This window comes from Colletotrichum spaethianum (assembly GCF_022836535.1).
Source record: "Colletotrichum spaethianum MAFF 239500 DNA, contig03, whole genome shotgun sequence".
NCBI classification, from domain to species: Eukaryota; Fungi; Ascomycota; class Sordariomycetes; order Glomerellales; family Glomerellaceae; genus Colletotrichum; species Colletotrichum spaethianum.
Window position 1 is genome coordinate 1875436 of NW_026054773.1, and position 17356 is coordinate 1892791.

Genomic DNA, 17356 nt, shown 5'->3' on the forward strand with positions numbered 1-17356 from the left:
CTCAAACAGAATGCGCACGAGCCGATGTGGCCACCCATGATCACTGCTGCCGGTAAATTGTCACGGCTTAGCGGCGCATGAAACAAACCTTCGGAATTACCAGACAACATGGGCTGCATACTGCCCAAGCCAAGGCCACCCGAGATCGCGTGTTCAACAACGGGGTCGTCCCATTTAAACGTTTGAGCTCCAACTGTCTCCTAACGCGGCGTTTAGCTGCCACAGAGTTTCGCCGGCGTCCCATCGGTGATCCAGCCCTTTAATCTCTCTGCTATCGACCAAGCATTGAGCTTGTCAAGTCAGCCTTGGAACGTTGGATTCCCATCACAACGCATGCAGTTCATTGCTATGACTTTAAATTTTACACCCTCCATCCCACTTTATCCTTCGGCTTCCGTGTCCGGCTGCAACTCGACAGTTGACCTCGGAACCTGATGCTTTTGTTCTAGAGACTTGTGAAAAAGATCGGCCCCTCCCGCCCTTTCACAACTTCCTTCTGCGTTCCTTTCCATGCTATTTCCTGCAGCCCCTTTTGACACACCGTATCCTCATAGCAACCATGGTGAACACAGGAAAACCATCGGGCGGCTGCAAGCTGTGCAGGGCTAGAAGGATCAAGTGCGACGAGGGCAAGCCGTTCTGTATGAGATGCAGGAAGTCACGGCGGCAGTGCCCAGGCTACCGTGATCCTTTCGAGGCAAACATACGTGACGAGACCGAGGCGACAATCAAGAGATTCAAAAAATCGAGAGGGGAGGACAGCTCAGATGACGAAGGCAAAGATATAGCCCCGATTTGCAACAAACAGTGCTTGAAGGCGGTTGCCGGTCCCAAGTATAAGACATTCGACTACTCCAACCTGGCCGCCTTTCCGTATCACAACGATGACGACACCGCTGAAGAGGACGAAGACATTCCCATGTCCGTGTTTGACTCGCTCGATGAACAGGCCTCTTGTTACTTCTTATCCGAATTCATCATTGTCCCGCATACGCCGACGGCTCGGGGCTATTACCGTTTCCTGCCCCGTTTTCTGAGCGGACAAAAGGTCTCCAAATGTCTCTCCCAAGCGTACAAGGCTGTGTCGCTGGCAGCACTGGCAAGTCGCCGTAATGTCAATGCCAGTGCTGCCCTATTCCACGCGCAAGGACACTACGTCCGGGCTGTTCGAGCCGTCAACAAAGCAATCATGGACCCGCAAGAGGTGCTGAACGACCAGACGCTCGGCGCTGTGTTGATGCTGGCGTTCTACGAGGCATGGGTTTGCCAACCTCCCCTGTGGGAGTCCCAGCTAACACATTATAGATATTGACGTGTTCCCAAGATTCCATCGCTGAATACACCAACCACATGAAGGGTGCCGCTATCATCGTCAAGCTCAGGGGCCAAAAGGGCCTCGAGACACCCGAAGGCGAGGAGATGTTTGCGATAACTCGGAACCAATGTCTCTCCATCCACTGCCTCCCCAACTCTCCCGAGGTCTCCGAGTTCACCTGGCTTTTACACCACGAGTGCCGCGGCCGGATGCAGCATGCGATTGCCAGCATGGATATCCAGAGCAGCCAGATCAGGCAGGACGTTGACCGTCTTCTGGGATCCGGGGACCGCAAGCCCGAAACGATCCAGAAGGTCCTCAATGCCTTGAAGCGCGCTCAAGCCCTCGAGACCAAGTTCCGCAAGCTCAACAACGACCCGAGCCCACAGTGGAAGGTCGACACCCTTGAGTGGATCACCGAACGATCTGATGAAGAGCTCGACACCGCGCAGACGTTTACCGGCCCAGTGTACGGTTTCTTCAACCTGCCTTTGGCCGTCCTCCACGTGGCCACCTGGTGCTGTCATCTCATGCTCACGACCACGATCCTCAGATGCATGGCCTGGCTCGTTTCACCCGACGAATACCGTGTGGGCGAGGAATACGAGGAACTCAAACGCTCGGCTCAACTGCGCATCGAGGATACCACTGCCGCGACGCCCTACTTCTGCAAGTGGAACGGCTATGGTGTCGTCGTGTCCCAGTTCCCGGTTGGCAAGACCAAGCCCGATGACCCGCTCAAGGGTGCGGCCGGCCTGATGATCATTTGGCCACTGGTCACGGCGTGTAGCAGCGACTTTGCGACCCCGAGACAGAGACGTTTCCTACGGGGTCGTCTCAAGTACCTGGCCGAGGTGGCCGGCATCAAGCAGGCCAATGTCTTCTACAACGTAAGTGCCCGCACATGGCATATCCTCCCCTGCCCCGGAAGACGCTGACCCAGGCTCAGATGCAAAACATATCATCCCCGTCCAGGGAAATCGAACGAGACCGCAATCAGGACGTCTACTCGCCTTCGTGACGAGAGAATCTGCTAAGCTTGCCCTTTTGGTAATACTCGCGACCATTCAATTTCCATTTATTCCGACGTCCCACGGCAGAAACTTTTGCGTCTCTTTCCGGTTTTTACCGAGTCATACATTTCTTAGCGTCAGCGAGCGGATAGATCAGTGGTTGTTTTGGGTGGTTTTTTCATTGCCACGTGCCCATTTTTCTTCGTCCTTTACATTGTTGGTATCTTTGTGGGCAAGGTTGGTTGATCGTGCGGGAAGTATGACTTAGATGATCGGGCACGATGTTATGATCGGTATGGGCGAAAAAAAGGGACTCGGGCTGTTCAGGAAAGACTGAAATTTCACAGTAAAAATACAGATTACCTTTTTCTTCTTGAAAGCTGTACACGGCACAGAGTGAGACGGCCCATCCTTGCATGCCTTTTAGTGTTGTCCAACATCCAACAAGATGAGACGCAAAACCCAACGAAAGAAAAGAGAAGAAAAAAATCCAACACCCAAGCAGCCCGCAGAAGCAGATCCCGGCGCCCAAATCATAGTTGGTTGAAGTACTCCAAATCTCCCCCTTCATCAAGACGGATCAAGATTCCTCACCTCCCGCGCCGCCCAACCCCGATCCTCTCCTCCCTCGTCCTCCCGCCGCGGCCCCATCGCCCGGCGTAGGCGTCGTCTGCACGGCGCCGGCCCTGCCGTGCTGCTGCGTCCTCTGCGCCCTCATCATCTCCTGCTGCCGCCGCAGCAGCCCGTACTCGTCGAGGCTCTCGTCCTCGTCGTCGCCCTCCACCGTCACCATGCTCTCGTCGTTGAGCTGTTGTTGCTGGAGGCGTTGCATCTGCTGGAGCTGCTGGAGCTGCGCTTGCGTGTGCCGTTGCTGCTGCTGCTGCTGCTGTAGTGGCTGCGGAGAAGAAAATGGCTGCTGGGCTTGGGGTTGTTGCTGGAGGATCCGCTGCTGCTGCGCGGCGATGGCAGCTTGTTGTTGCGCCTGCTGCTGAGCCTGCTGGGCCTGTACGAGGACCTGTCGCTCGCGGAGCATGGCCTCGCGCGCGCGGCGGTCTTCGTAGGCGGCGATGTCCTCGGCCGTGATGGCGAGGGTCGTCGCGGGGCGGCGGAGCATGGTCACTGGGGGTGTGGGGGGTTGGAGGGTGAAGATGGACCGAGACGGGTTGCCTCGGAAATGTGTTGCCGGCGGGGACAGTGAAGTTGAAGCGGGATGGTAATGAGACCGAGTGCGATGAGATGTGATGATGAGATGAAGAGGTTGTGAGTGAGTTGCAGCGTGAATAGGCGGGGTCTGTCTCTATTTTGTCCCGAGCTGAAGGCACTAAGATGGGCAATCAAGGCTGAGAATTATGAGGTGGTATCGCTAGGGGGCCGTTTGAGGCATCGACAAAAGGTGATGGTCGCTCAGCAGGCGTTGGTGTCGTCTCCAAGGCGCGGCGCAGCAGCTGAAGAAGAGACGGGCCACAGAAACCGGTCACGAACCGCAGCGGGATGATGCGAGAGCAATCTTCTGCAACGGAGTAGGCAATACCTGACGATGATCGTGGGGGCGTCTGCCTTTGCCGTGGGTCCGGTCGTCAAGCTGAACGTCAGTTGGTGGCTTCTGCGTGTTGTTGGTTCGTTCGTCAAGGGAAAGTTCGGCGTGACCCCGGGAGTCTGGGCGACGGCGCGTGAGTTTGGTCCAAAAAAAAAAAAAAACATACACACACACACACACACACACACACACGCACGCACATGGATGGTGCGGGCGGGTCTTGCCGGGGCCAGCCGTGGCGGGGGGTTCGCTGGGGCCGGCTGGTGGGGCCTATCGGGGCCTATCGGGGGCGGCGTTGGGCGGCCGTGTGAGGCGGGAGACGGTGACACTGTAGAAGGAGTCAGCCTTAGCGGATGCAACGGATGCATAGCATTCCAAACGTTGGATTTGCAGTCGGCCGTGGATGATAGAACACTGCTTCATGGCATCGCTGACGCTTGCCCGAAACGCTCAAGGTAGCACGGCATATTTGATGTGGAACAGCAATCGAGTAGAATGGCATTATCATTTCATTGTATTCTGTTAATCCGACCGTCTCGAGTGATAACCAGAGCTCCGGGTCCATGCAGGCCGTGTAAAGCGCCCTTTCCTCAATAAACCCCTATTGCGCAGACATTTTCTGCCTCCCACCTCAGGAAATCCTCGAGGTCATGTCCTAAATTATACCCCATCGGCACCACCTCTACCTCGCCACTGGAGTCCCTCATCATGACCAGGTCCATCATCGGGCTGGGCGGCAGCGTCTCGACGCTCTCGCGGTTGTATCGTTTGGGATGGCCCTCCAACGTCCACCGCCGGATGCCGCACTCTGTCGTCGAAAATTTGGACGCGTTGACGCTGCCCTCGTTCCAGAAGCCTGTGGGGTATTCCGCCCTAACAGGTATGGGCAATTCGCTGTCCGCCGGTGCGCTGATGTGTAGGTTGGGAGGAGCCGCTGCCCGGGTGGCGCGTGACTTCCTGGGTGCGCGTGTTCGTTTGTCACTGGTGATCAAGATGCCGTGATTGTCGAAGCCGAACTCGTCGAACCAGGCAGCCAGGTCGGCAGCCTCTTCATTCTCTGAGGGTTGCGACAAGTCGGTCGGGTCGGAGAACAGGTATCCCGCCCCCCAAGAATAGCCATCTGGAAGGCGGTCCAGTCAAGTGTGTCATCAGGATCGAACCTCTTTCCCTTGACTTCCGATTTGGGAAAGCGAATATGCCCATGTCGGATTGCAGGGTGATTCAAAGTGTAGTTTGTAGATTGGAAGAAGACAAAGTCGTCTTCGTCCACCGGGGCGAAGTATCGTTCTGCCGATTTGTTGCTTTTGTCAGCTAGGCTTCTCCCGATCTCTGGTGTCGTGACGACGACTTCAGGAATCGTCGGCAACAGAGGCGCTTGCGGCCGGGCCAGAAACCTTGCCGGGTTCTTGGCCGGTGGAGGGGGCACGTTGGCTTCGGCCTCGTACTCTTCCTTGGTCACGGGCTTCTTCCTTCGTGACGACTTCTTCTTCAAGGTGAATCCCGGTCCCTCTGCTAAACCGGGGAGGTCGAGTGGTACAACCACGTCAGCACGTGGCACCGCCGTCTCCACCCCCGCCGCTCCTATCCGAGAAGGGAGGTCCTGGAGGTGGAACGGCTCGACCGCCGTCTCGCTGTCGTCGGTGCTGATGGTCCTCAGAGTGTCGCTCGATCGGCGTGGTCGTGCTTGAGCATCTCTCTCAGCCCGTATTGCATGAAGCTGATCTGGCGTCAGAAGCTCGTCGACTTCCACTCTGCGGAAAAATTGCCCACTGATAATCCCGGCGACGTCCTCTCCCAGCTGCCAGCGAGTAGATTTCTTAGACTTTGTCTTGAACTTTTGTGATTTCATTGACTTTTTCCTTGCCGGTTTAGACGATTTTGGCGTCAAAGTGTCGAATACTGGACGAGGCAGTGCCGGTGTGCTCTTTCGAGTCTGTACCCTTATAATTGGAGAGTTTGGTGACTCTGGCTGGAGAGGACTAGGAGCTGATGATGTAGATGTGCGACCGGCATCGGTAGGCGGCGGCGGGAAGGTGGACACGGCCGTTTTCGCCTCTTCGATGGCTGTCCCTACAGCTTTGAAGGCCTCGTCGGTTTCTCGGATGAGGTGTTGAACGTCTAAGGACCACCCGTCCAGGCCGTCTTCTTCTACTTCTTTTGGCGACGGCGGAGGGGTCAAGCTTTCTCTGAGCGCGGGGTGAGACGATAAGTCTATGGCACCAGCTTCGTAAGCCTTGATATCAGCCTCTGTCGAGCTGGGCCCGGATATGGTGTCATATGGCGGTGACAAGGGAGAGATCCAAAGATGTCTGCGTTCTGCGAGACGTTTTGGTGCTGAGGACAGAGTAGGTCTCTCTTGCGTCTCAGAGTGACGAAGGGTGCCATGTCTGCTAGTGGTCAAGGCTGTGTCTGTAGGACACTCGCAACTACACAAAGAACTCGAGGACGAATGTGGTGATCCCTGGGGGCAAGGTTCTTTGCTCGGAATTCTCATGATGCTTTGTGAGCTTCGTACGACGACATCCTGCCTCGAGGGCCTTTTTGGTTGGGATTGGGGGTTGGAAGGCTGTATGTTTGGCGCCCAGGACTTAGATTCCTGCTGCTTCCGTCGGGCTTTGAACAGAGAAAGGTCCTCGCTCCCGATAGAGTCCTCCAGGTGAGGGTACTCCTCGATCGTGTCTGAGCGGCGAGGTGAGATGAGCTTCCGTATGCTGAAGCTCGACCGAGACATACTGTTGACGACGTGGGCGTACAAAGGGAATCATGCAGCAAAGTTAGGAACAATATGAGTCAACGCGACTGGTACAAGACATATAAGAGGATACGAAGGGAGAAGAGTCTCTTGAGGCCCTTTAGCGAGTGACGTGACTGCAAAGGAGATCCATGACCGGGGGGGGGATAGTACACGAGCGTAGTGGGAGGGGAAGAAACGAAGCTATCTGGGGTGATGGGCAGAGGCCGAGAGCTAGCTGTATGTATATTGTTCTGGATCTGCATGTAGGACAAACAAAAGCAAGCGATTTGGGGGCATCTTGGACCAGCTGATGATGGTCCGTACGAGATACAGTGCTCATCGAGTCAGGTTGGGGTGTTGGTCAGGGAGCCCGTCAGCTTGGAGGGGCGGGTCCGCGCACCTATTGACAATGCGATGGAGGGTAGTAATGGCAAGCGGTCGTGCGGCAGCCGTGCCGTGTATGCATGTTGCGGCGGTGCAAAAGGCCAACCGAGCCCCCTGCTACTCGTGCAGGCAAACTGCTGTGTGAGGGCGGAGGCCTGGGGGCATCCAATGGATGGATACCAAAATAACAGGTGCCGGTTAGCGAATCAGCCCCCTCGGTTGCTATTACTGGCATTTCGTGCCTCTTAAAAGCCCTTTATTTCCTCAGGGAAGCGGCCGGGAGACGCGGACAGGGTTTTTTTTTTTGGGGAGGGTGGTGGGCGGCCCCAAAGGGAGGGTGACATTGCATCTGTTCGTCGCCCGCCATTTCCAGTGTGGGATATGATTGTAGCAAACATGCTATGGTACGATATCCACAGTTGCTTTGCGGACAGGTTTTGGACCCCTCGTCGATTCGTTGCCCCTTGTCGATGGTTCACTTACCGATTCCGTAGTATCGTACATTCAGCCTTATGAATTAGTAGACGCCGTAGCTGCCGAAGCAATGTGGAACATCGCGGTTGGCGTGGGCGACGTGTTCGGCAGGATTCGTTCCATCTGACTATTGGAGCAAGACGTCACATCCAACAAAAGGTCGTCGGTCAGCTGCAGACGCGAGCGAGATGCGACTCGATAGAAGACCTCGCCGTGCGACGACGCAGGCGGCGACGTGCAGAGGTGCGCGGCCAGTTGGATTGAACCCGGCCCATCTCCCTGGCACGGAACTCGCCAGCCACGAGCGAGAACTTGCGAGAGAGCCGAGGACAAGGGATTTCCATGTTGGGTCAAGGCATGACAGAAACGAACAGGCGACGCCCAGAGGATACGATCTTGACATGGCGGAAATCGTCGAAACATTGACAGCTCCAAAGCTGCCAGGGAACCGGGCCGTGCTCTGTCCTGTCCGGCATTGACAGAAGATGCCGCGATGTCCAAGAACGGCTGTCTGCCGGGTGCAAAATGACTGCTAGCTGGCGCGTCACAGCAGTAGAAACCTCGACTGCTGAGGAATCCTACCCTCACCGGGTGATCAGCACTTGCCTGACCGCCGTTGGGACAACAGCAGCTTGCCGATGTCAGTTGGTGGGTGGTCCCCGTATCTTCCTGGTCGATGCAGGCAACGTAGCCCTCGAGCATGCGAATGCCTGGCTTGAGCCTCGATGAAAGAAACCAGGATCAAACCCGACGTGCCAGCGTCGACCATTCGGTATCATCCGCTCCCAACGATCCCAGGCAGAGTTGCAGAGCTTCTAATGCCGAAAGAGGGGTAACAGCGAGTGGATGCTATGGAATAGGGCCCGGGGGAGAGAAGTGGATATCCAACCGCACTCTTCTGCGTGTTCCCGTGAACGCGACACAGTAGTGGAAGACGAGAGAAGGGGCTGGTTTCAGACCCAACATGCGTCGAGTACAAACCCTTCACCTGCGGCAGTGACACGGGTGTTAAAAGTTCCAATTCTGCAGGTCTGTTCATCTATTAGTCAGGCCAAGAAGTTGGCCTGGCCGGGCCGACCAGTGACAAGGGGAACCGGTTACTGCGTCCTGCCCCCTGCCGGTCGTACTTCGACCAGGAACATGATCTGCCAGTGACGTCTATCATCTGCAATTTGATGGGCTGCTGACGGTTCTGAAGAAAGAAGCAAAGGGCTCGTGTACGATGCTTGAGCAGGAAGTTGACCGTGGCTTGATCTGGGCTGCGTTGCGAATAAGTTGGGCCTGGCTTAGCGGCCGCTCGTTGCCCCCACAGTTGCCCGCTGGCTGACGTACAGACCGACTGAGCCCTGCTAGGCTTGCCCTTGTCCTTGCCTCGATACCCCGTTACCGCCCTGGAAAGCCTGGCAGCTCTGATACCTACACACACACACACACACACACACACAGAGACCTGCCTGGCCCCTGCAGGAACACCCCTTGTGCCTTGATCCAGCACGTGGTGTTGAGGGGACTCGAAAGTACTTTTTAGTAATTAATTCTTGCTCATGTCTTTCGACTCCTCGAACGGAGAGAATCGGGCAAGCCCGCCGGCCATTGATTTCGTCATCCAACTACAGCAAGATTGTGACTGATTGAGTAGTTGAATGCTTTGCTTTTTTCTTTTAGTTCGACATCGTCTTCGAGAACCTTAAAGCCCATGTTTTCCCCTAATCTCCGAGCTGTCTTTCCTTTTCCTGATCACCGTCAGAGTGGCGCGATTACCGCTGGACTTACAGAACCCTCTCGGAGACTCAAGTGACCGTCTCTCCGTTGACTTGGGCGGGTGTCCGCGGGTTCCAGCATCACTGGCACCTGAACTCTGTCAAGCCAAGATAATCTCTAAAGCTGGCCATTCTATTTCGGACCTCGCGATGGCACCTTGGCCTGCCGCCCGCAATATACCCCGGCCTACCTTGTAAACCCCCTGCAACTGCGTTGCATTGCCCCAAAGTCTCCGGGGTTGCAATCAGGACTGAGACACCATGATTCGCCCTCTTAGCTCGACTGTTGCTTTTTGCCGTACCGATCTCTTTAATGCAGAAAGATGTCGGCCTCGGTGGTTGTCCATGTACCGTTGTCTGCCCGTCCGTACTTATGGATTGCATTTGAGCCCAGTGCCTAGCTTGTAAGTGTAGTATAGAATCCCAGGCCGTACGGACGTAACAGACCTCGTCACCCAATCTTGGTATTAGGCAATGCTCACGACACCTGTCAACGTTATAGATTCGATCTTGCCGAGGATGTCACGCAATGGCATGTCCCAAATTTGAGACTCTATGGGCGGGCAGAGTACCAGAGATTGATGGGCAAATTCTAGATGAGGTTGGTGACAGGCGGTTCTCCTGGGCCAGCTTGATGTTGCATCTACCACTTCTTCAAAACATGCGGGAATGAATCAACCTATATCGGTGTTGGACAGCAGCCTTGCCTCACTCTTATTTCAAACGGAGCCTCCAGTTTATTGGCTGTGACTCAGTCGTTAATCTAGCACCCGAGGTAGACAGTGTAACATTGGAACACGTTGACATCATTGGTGTTGGTATTGATATGACATTAGTTCGATTGGTCCGGCTATCGAGGCCTAATCGTGTAATTATAGTACGAGTAGTTGCGCTGCCAAAAGTTTATCCTCCTTGCCATGTTCATCTCGATGGCCCAATTCTCAACCTTTTTTTGGTAAGAATGATGTTTCTTTCGCTACAAAAGAGATGCGACCCTTTGATGGTCTATTCCTGGAGAGCCCTTTGCCATCCAAACGTCTGCCTCTTTGTCAAGCGACAAGGGCGAACAAGTGCCATGATGATGACTGCATGAGAGATGCGTCGACGAGCCCCAACAGTAAGGATGCCAGACTGGAGGGTCCTATATTTGTGAAAGTTCGGAAGTGTTGGATCCAAGGTAAGATGCAGTACACTTATTATTGATGAGGTGGTATGGTCGGTTGGGCCAATGAGTTCTGCTGTTCATGGGCCGATGAGTGTCGGCCTAGGATAGAAGCGAACCGAGGCGAGCGACTTTTCCGGGTATCGATTTTTTTTTTAGTTCTTGGGGGTTGGTTGTGGAGAACATCATAGATCCTTCACAGAATCTCGCCGTTCTTGCGAATCTCCCTGGAAGTGGCCGTTTTCATAAAGGATCTGGCTGCATGCTGCGGCACATACGCCGCCCTCTTCGGCTGCTCGGCCATAAGGTGCTCCTGCTCCTCCAGAGTGCCCATCGATGTCAGGGAAGCCAGAGAACCGCTACGACTATTGGGCCCCGACCGCGAGGACATCGAGAAAGAGGATTTGCGGGATGATGATGAGGAAGAGGAAGAGGATGTAGAGGAGCGGCGGGGCTTGAAGGCATCAACCCACGAGCCGACGTGCTTCTTGGACCACATTGGGAAAGAGTATTCGACGATTCCGAAGGATCCAGAGGTGTTCATTGAATGGAAGAAACAAGGCAAAGACTTTTTGTTGCGTTGTGCTTTGTGTTGTGAGAGCGTTGTGTTGTTGTGTTGCTGGGAACGGGAATTGGAAGGGATGATCCACGAGGTTTTAAAGACAACAGAGCAAAGGAAACCGATTTGGATTTGGTGATGGTTCAAGCGAGTGAAAGAAAACCACGCGAGATTACAACGATATGCCGGCGGACACAGGTCGAGCCGAGATGCTGGGATTTTGGGAGGCGTTCAAAGAAGGTCGAACAGAAGTGCAAGGGAAAAAGAGAGTTCGAGCTATGAAATCCACAAGTTAATGATAGGAACGTCTAGTACAGGACCGGATCGCGATGGTACGTCCGCAAGAGGCGGAGGGCTTCCGGAAACAGGCATCAGATATATTTTTTTCGATTGGAGAAGCCAGAGAGGCTTGGGGGGGCTGTCGACAGAGCTTGACAGGACACCAGGACGACAAAGATTCCAGTCGATGTGGCACCGCAATCCCTTCGCATTCTGTCTTCTTGACCGAGACATCAACAAGTCCGTCCCAACGCCTCGTCAACGCCTTTGCCGTTTGCGATCAAAATCCCTGATGGCCCCTCTTGTTAATCCACCGTGTAAGCCCCGGGCCCCGTCCAGCCGGGAAGGGCCCCGTCCAGTCAGTCCTCTCGGAGGCTTGGCCCGATGGCGTTGGAATGTTGCACAAGGAATGGACCTTCACTAAACGCCAGTCGCGTCATTCCCATCTCCCCATCCCGTGGCTGATGGCCTCTCGTCCTCACCGGGCTGCAGAAGCTCCCGCCATCGGTCCTTATTTGCGTAGTGTCAGCCAGGGCTATGTTGACAGCCGAGTTGTCATTTCTAGGGAGGTGCTTCGAGGCGCTCTGTAGGCTCGAAGCCCTTCAAGGAAAGGCTAGCGGCACACATTATTCACCCTAACCTCGGGAATGCAGTACGATTCATTGTCAGGCTTGACGCAAGCGGAAGGCCAGAAGTGGTCTTGGATAAGGCAAGGAAAATTTTTGATTTCGATGGAATGCTCCTGGAGACATTGTCCTACCGGGTCTTACCCACGTACCAGATGGGTCCTCTAACCTCTTCGCATCACTCGTCCTCATCATGATCCTCTTCATCCTTGTCGTCCTCGTGTGTGATATAAGGCACGAACCGAAAATCCAGAAAGCTGACCCCGCCGCCTTCCACTTCCACCATGAACTGCAAGCTTAGAACGCCCTGGGCATCGCCGCGGAAGCTAATTTTGCTAGCGATCCGCATCGCCTCGCTCGAAGACTTGATCAGGTCGAACTTGTAGGTCTGGGTCCAGCGATCCTGGATTGAGAAGGTCTCCAGTAGCTCGCGGCCTTTAGCGAAGTCTACACTGGACGAGCCGAGATCGCCTGCACCAGAAAGGGTAAGGTAAGGCTGTGTTTTTGAGGCTGTAATAGTAAGGCGGCTGGGGCCAATGGGGGCCAGCTCCGCTAGGGCGTCGAGAAGGTAGCGAGCCTGCATTATGATTTTGAAAGAGAGGTTTTCTCGGTCAAAGGGTATCTCCTCAGGGATTTCCGGCAGATAGGTCGTAAGGCTGGCAGTGGTTTTGACTCCGCTTTCCTCGATGACGATGTTGAACTGCCCACCCTCTTCGGTATATACTAGGCTACAGGTACCCCCAATTCCCAGAGTCTGGTTACTAAACGCATCTGGTCGGTAGTTGCGGAGGTTGCTGCGGTATGGGTCCTGCTCGGCCTTCTGCGTGCGTGTAGCAACGTCGACTGCGCCGAAGATCTGAAGTGTTTCTAGGAGTGCTGGGAGAGTGATCTGAAAATTTGGCAGGGCATCATCCTCTTCGCCAAGGTTCAAAACGTACGAGGTAAAGAGCTTCTTATCGAGGAAGGCAGTACCTGGTTGACGGTCAACTACGCTGTCTACTCTGACTGGCCACCGCCGCACATACCTTGCATGACTCTAGACAAGTCGGCCGCGAATCTGATGCCGTCTTCTTGGAGTTGTACATGGACCTTGTTGGAAAAGTTGATGGTTCTCAGCAGCTGATACAGCGGTCTTGTCGAGCTGGCCACAGCACGGAACAGCGGTTGTGGTGCCGTTCCGGGCTGAGGAAGGCTACCCGACATGGCTTCTAGTGACGCGGCTGCTCTTTATATGAGAACGGTCACCTGAGATCGCGAGAAAGGTGATATTGATGGTTTTCTTGGTTGCTTCTAAAGTACAAGGTCGCCGCCGACTTGAAAAACTTCTTGGGGGTATCTTAGACGTAGACTCCGACCGCGCAGAACATATAAACTGTGCCGAGTCTGTAGTTATCCATCAGCAGAGGTCTTCGCAAAGAGGGCAAAGCGGGTTGACTTACGCAATCGTAGCAGAGGCAGGTACACCCAACACCACGATGTTGGTGATGGAACGGTCTGTGTTCAAGGTAAGGTGATGAATCTTGCTGCTCAATGTCCGATGCAAACTTACTCAGAGCAAAAACACCGGTGATGCCGACACCGATGAGAAGAAGAAGGAAGGCAATAAAGAACTGGGAGTCCTTGCCGACAGCAGGGTTGAACGGCGTGCTAGCAGCAGCTTGCCAGACCTCAAGCAACGAGGAGTCCATCTGCTAATCGAGGGAAGGCGATTGGCTTCTTTAGTAGGTGCAAGCAGTTCGGTTGTTTCGTTTGCGTAAAAATGGCCCGGACCGTTGAAAGCGTGTGCACGAGATTGTGAATTTCTCAATGGTTTCCGGTAGGTGCTGATAGCCGGTTTCTTTGGAAGATCGCGAAGTGTAGCTTCCCCAAACGTGTTCTGAGCTCCAAAAGGCCCACCGTGAATTGTGGCCTGAGCCAAATAGGGACTAGTGCTATTCCACTTTCCCCTTGCTCATTGCCCCACATGGAGCCAGACGGCAACGGAGAAACGGCAGTGCCTAGCGCGGCATGTCATCAACCTCCCATGAACCACGACAACATCCATCGATCAGGTTCGTCGAACATAGGCCTGCAAGGGCTTGCGATTGAGGGCAACATGAAGGAAGAGAGTGAGTCGCATGGCACCCATCATTTGACTGATACAAAACTCGATTTAACGCGGTGACGCAGCCGCGAAGCGCAAAGCTGAGGACGAGCCGTCCTCGCCGACCGCGACGAAACGGGTCAAGCACAATGATTCGGCCGAGCCAGAGAAGAAACCGGCGATGAAGCCGATACCCTTTCCAGAGAAGGTGAGTCTATATATGCTGTCGCGACACCGCTCGCAAACGAAGATTACCCACGCGATCCTCACAACCCCCCTCCTTCACGTGGGCCCGCAGGCTAACCGCGATCTGCGCAGCCCGCTGTCATCGAGGAGCGCACCGGCGAGATCGAATTCCGAGTAGTCAACAACGACAACGAGCGCGAATCCCTTATCATCCTCACCGGCCTCAAATGCATCTTCCAGAAGCAGCTCCCCAAGATGCCGAAAGATTACATCGCGCGTCTCGTCTACGATCGGACCCACTTGTCGATAGCTATCGTCAAGAAGCCCCTCGAAGTTGTCGGCGGCATCACTTATCGTCCCTTCAAGGGCCGCCAGTTCGCTGAAATCGTCTTTTGTGCCATCAGCTCCGACCAGCAGGTTAAGGGCTACGGCGCGCATCTCATGTCTCATCTCAAGGACTATGTAAAGGCCACGAGCGACGTGATGCACTTCCTCACTTACGCCGACAATTACGCCATCGGATACTTCAAGAAGCAAGGATTCACCAAGGAGATTACCCTTGATAAGAGCGTTTGGATGGGTTACATCAAGGATTATGAGGGTGGTACGATTATGCAATGCTCAATGCTGCCGCGGATCCGATATCTCGAAATGGGCCGCATGCTGCTCAAGCAAAAGGAGTGCGTGCAGGCCAAGATCCGCGCGTATTCAAAATCGCACATTGTTCATGCCCCTCCGAAAGAGTGGAAGTCCGGCGCGAAGCCCATCGACCCGCTCAGCATCGACGCCATCCGCGCATCCGGTTGGTCCCCGGACATGGACGAGCTCGCGCGCCAGCCTCGCCACGGCCCCAACTACAACCAACTCCTCCACCTCCTCAACGATCTGCAGAACCACCAGTCGGCGTGGCCCTTTCTCGTGCCTGTCAACAAGGACGACGTTGCCGATTACTACGAGGTTATTAAGGAGCCTATGGACCTCAGCACCATGGAGACCAAGCTCGAGGCGGACCAGTACGCCACGCCCGAGGACTTCATCCGCGACGCCAAGCTCATTTTCGACAACTGCCGCAAGTATAATAATGAGTCTACGCCGTACGCGAAGAGTGCCAACAAGCTGGAGAAGTTCATGTGGCAGCAGATCAAGGCCATCCCCGAGTGGTCTCACCTCGAGCCGTAGAAGGGCAAAAGGAAAGGCAAAGAGGGCGGACCGAGAAAGATGTGGCCGAAGGAGAGCCCCAAAGCCGGCTCACGGCGGCGGTCGTCTAGTGTGCGCGAGATGCCGTAGGCTTGTTTGGTCACGAGGTCTTTAATGAAAAGCCGGGGTCGGATAGGGTTCGAAACTTGTGGGAATTGGCGTTGGTCGGTGGCTGCTTTCCCTCTACTTCATGGGAATTCTTACGTGGTGCTATGGGAAGGTCATCAAGAGTGCGTAGGTTGGGATGGCCACTCGTGGCGTTTAGGGGAATGGGCGCACTCCTTGTTATTGTATGATACGCCGACGGCCGGGAATCGTAACAAAACAAAAAAAGCAACACGTTTTGCACATTGCACCACTACTTTGGAAAACGTTGCAACTGCTGGGTAATTCTATTGTTCAGAAGTGGATGTCACTCGTTGCTGGGCAAAACAATGAAGCATATGAAATTAGCACTTTTGTGACCAAGGGCCCTCAACTAGATACAGGTGGTCTGGTTGGATGCGAGCCCTGAAATGCGGAGAGTTCTCGTTTTCTCGTAATCCCTTGCACTCGCTGATTCCTTGCAAGTCCTCCCAAAAACAGAAAAAATCAAACCGTCCAACGCCTTGTGTGGGGGAATAACCGGGTGATGTATGAGGAGTCGGCCGCGTTTGTGGAGGGATTCCTCCTCATGCCCAGTGGACTCGAAAACACTAGTATAGAAATCGAACCAAACCGGGGGCAATGTGTCGTCGACAGATATGCCGAGCTTCAGAATGTTGTGTTCGCGGCCGCCTGTGCTCAGGAGGTCGGCGATGTGATGTTCCAAGTATCATCAGGGAAGAGACCCGGGGGATAGGTGAAGGCTATGTTGTCGGGACCGAGCATGCTACTCAGCGCTATAGCCTCAATCTCCTGCGGAGTCGGCAGAAACTGATCAACGACGGAGAGGGTTCCAGGCACCTGGACCTCCTAGGCGCCAGGTGCCTGTGCCGTCCGCTGCAAAGTCGGACTAGTCGCGCTGTCGCCGACCGGGAGACGCAGATCCGAATACGTACGCCGCCAGTTTGTGATGCCGCCAATGTGGTGCTCATCGGTGCCTCTTCGCTCTCGCGCTGCACTGGAGCTCGCCGAGGTGGGCAGGCGAGCAGGCGGCACAATGGCCTCTTCCATACCTGAGCTGGTCTCAAGAGTACGACGAATGATGTCGTGGAGGAAATCGGGAATGTCTTGCCACTGGCCGGCTCGGGCAGCCATCAGCATGCGAGGAGGAAAGAGCGCCTGCGGCACGACCGCATCTGCAGCGTCGGTTGTTGACGTCGCGATCCCGTTTGAGATGTATGGCAGCTCGCCACTCTCGATGACATTCTTCAGCCACTGCTCCCATTCCTCATCCAGCACCGTCGACATGTCTCCCGCCTCTCGTCGGGCCGCCCGTTCTCTGAGACGCTGGTTCAAAGCCACTCCGACACTCTCCAGCTCCTCTTCGCTTTCCTCACCGTCCATGTCCTCATCTCCAGGGTCTGTTGCGTCGTCCGTCTCGACAGACCGTGATCTGGTGCTCCGGACCAGGGGCGTGGGGCGGTCTTCGGGCTCGACCCAATCGGGGAATCCGTCGCCGGCAGTGTCCCGGATGGTGATGCCCTGCTCCTTCTCATAGCGCTCCTTGGCCCATCTCGTACCCTCCCATTTGGTCAAGCCCGCAATCTCGTTGGGGGTAAGACGAAGGTTGTCGAACGCTCGGAACAAGCGACGGTGCCAAGTCCAACGGCTCAGGCGAATGCGATGGATGGGATTGCAGTAATCCAGTCCTGGGTACTTGGCTTCTTGTGTGTCGAGGTGGCCGTAGAAGGAGTGGACCTCTTGGCGAACCTCCAGGATCAGGCTGCGTTGCAGAAGGGCGTGAAAGTTCTGGGGATCGCTGGCGCGAGGCTTGGGGAACATGTGCTCGTAAACGAGCTGGTCGATGGGACGGCCCTTCATTTTTGGGATCGCAGTCGGGTTCGTGGGCTTGTAGAGGCTCTTGTGACTGGTGCTGACTCTGCGCACGAGGCGTAACGGGGAG

The 17356-nt window shown here is 55.0% G+C and overlaps 7 protein-coding genes across 7 annotated transcripts; 2 read left to right on the top strand and 5 right to left on the bottom strand.

Moving 5' to 3' along the window:
• Positions 1-559: 559 nt before the first annotated feature.
• On the top strand, positions 560-2336 carry ColSpa_02023 (transcriptional regulatory protein moc3; the record flags this gene model as incomplete). Its single annotated transcript, XM_049268235.1, has 3 exons — positions 560-1261; positions 1306-2205; positions 2259-2336. The coding sequence occupies 3 exons, from the start codon at positions 560-562 to the stop codon at positions 2334-2336; spliced, it is 1680 nt and encodes a 559-aa protein (XP_049124192.1).
• Positions 2337-4455: 2119 nt separating this feature from the next.
• On the bottom strand, positions 4456-5714 carry ColSpa_02024 (uncharacterized protein; the record flags this gene model as incomplete). Its single annotated transcript, XM_049268236.1, has 2 exons — positions 4456-4799; positions 4892-5714. 2 exons carry the CDS (start codon positions 5712-5714, stop codon positions 4456-4458), a joined length of 1167 nt encoding a protein of 388 aa, XP_049124193.1.
• A 4861-nt stretch (positions 5715-10575) lies between these two features.
• Positions 10576-10878, bottom strand: ColSpa_02025 (uncharacterized protein; the record flags this gene model as incomplete). Its single annotated transcript, XM_049268237.1, has 1 exon — positions 10576-10878. One exon carries the CDS (start codon positions 10876-10878, stop codon positions 10576-10578), a length of 303 nt encoding a protein of 100 aa, XP_049124194.1.
• Positions 10879-12021: 1143 nt separating this feature from the next.
• On the bottom strand, positions 12022-13046 carry ColSpa_02026 (DNA damage checkpoint control protein rad1; the record flags this gene model as incomplete). Its single annotated transcript, XM_049268238.1, has 2 exons — positions 12022-12815; positions 12869-13046. 2 exons carry the CDS (start codon positions 13044-13046, stop codon positions 12022-12024), a joined length of 972 nt encoding a protein of 323 aa, XP_049124195.1.
• A 232-nt stretch (positions 13047-13278) lies between these two features.
• ColSpa_02027 (uncharacterized protein) lies at positions 13279-13531 on the bottom strand (the record flags this gene model as incomplete). The annotated part of the gene is made up of 2 exons (XM_049268239.1): positions 13279-13337; positions 13393-13531. 2 exons carry the CDS (start codon positions 13529-13531, stop codon positions 13279-13281), a joined length of 198 nt encoding a protein of 65 aa, XP_049124196.1.
• A 275-nt stretch (positions 13532-13806) lies between these two features.
• On the top strand, positions 13807-15291 carry ColSpa_02028 (histone acetyltransferase GCN5; the record flags this gene model as incomplete). Its single annotated transcript, XM_049268240.1, has 3 exons — positions 13807-13951; positions 14013-14134; positions 14245-15291. 3 exons carry the CDS (start codon positions 13807-13809, stop codon positions 15289-15291), a joined length of 1314 nt encoding a protein of 437 aa, XP_049124197.1.
• A 972-nt stretch (positions 15292-16263) lies between these two features.
• On the bottom strand, positions 16264-17274 carry ColSpa_02029 (uncharacterized protein; the record flags this gene model as incomplete). Its single annotated transcript, XM_049268241.1, has 1 exon — positions 16264-17274. One exon carries the CDS (start codon positions 17272-17274, stop codon positions 16264-16266), a length of 1011 nt encoding a protein of 336 aa, XP_049124198.1.
• Between the last annotated feature and the right edge of the window lie 82 nt (positions 17275-17356).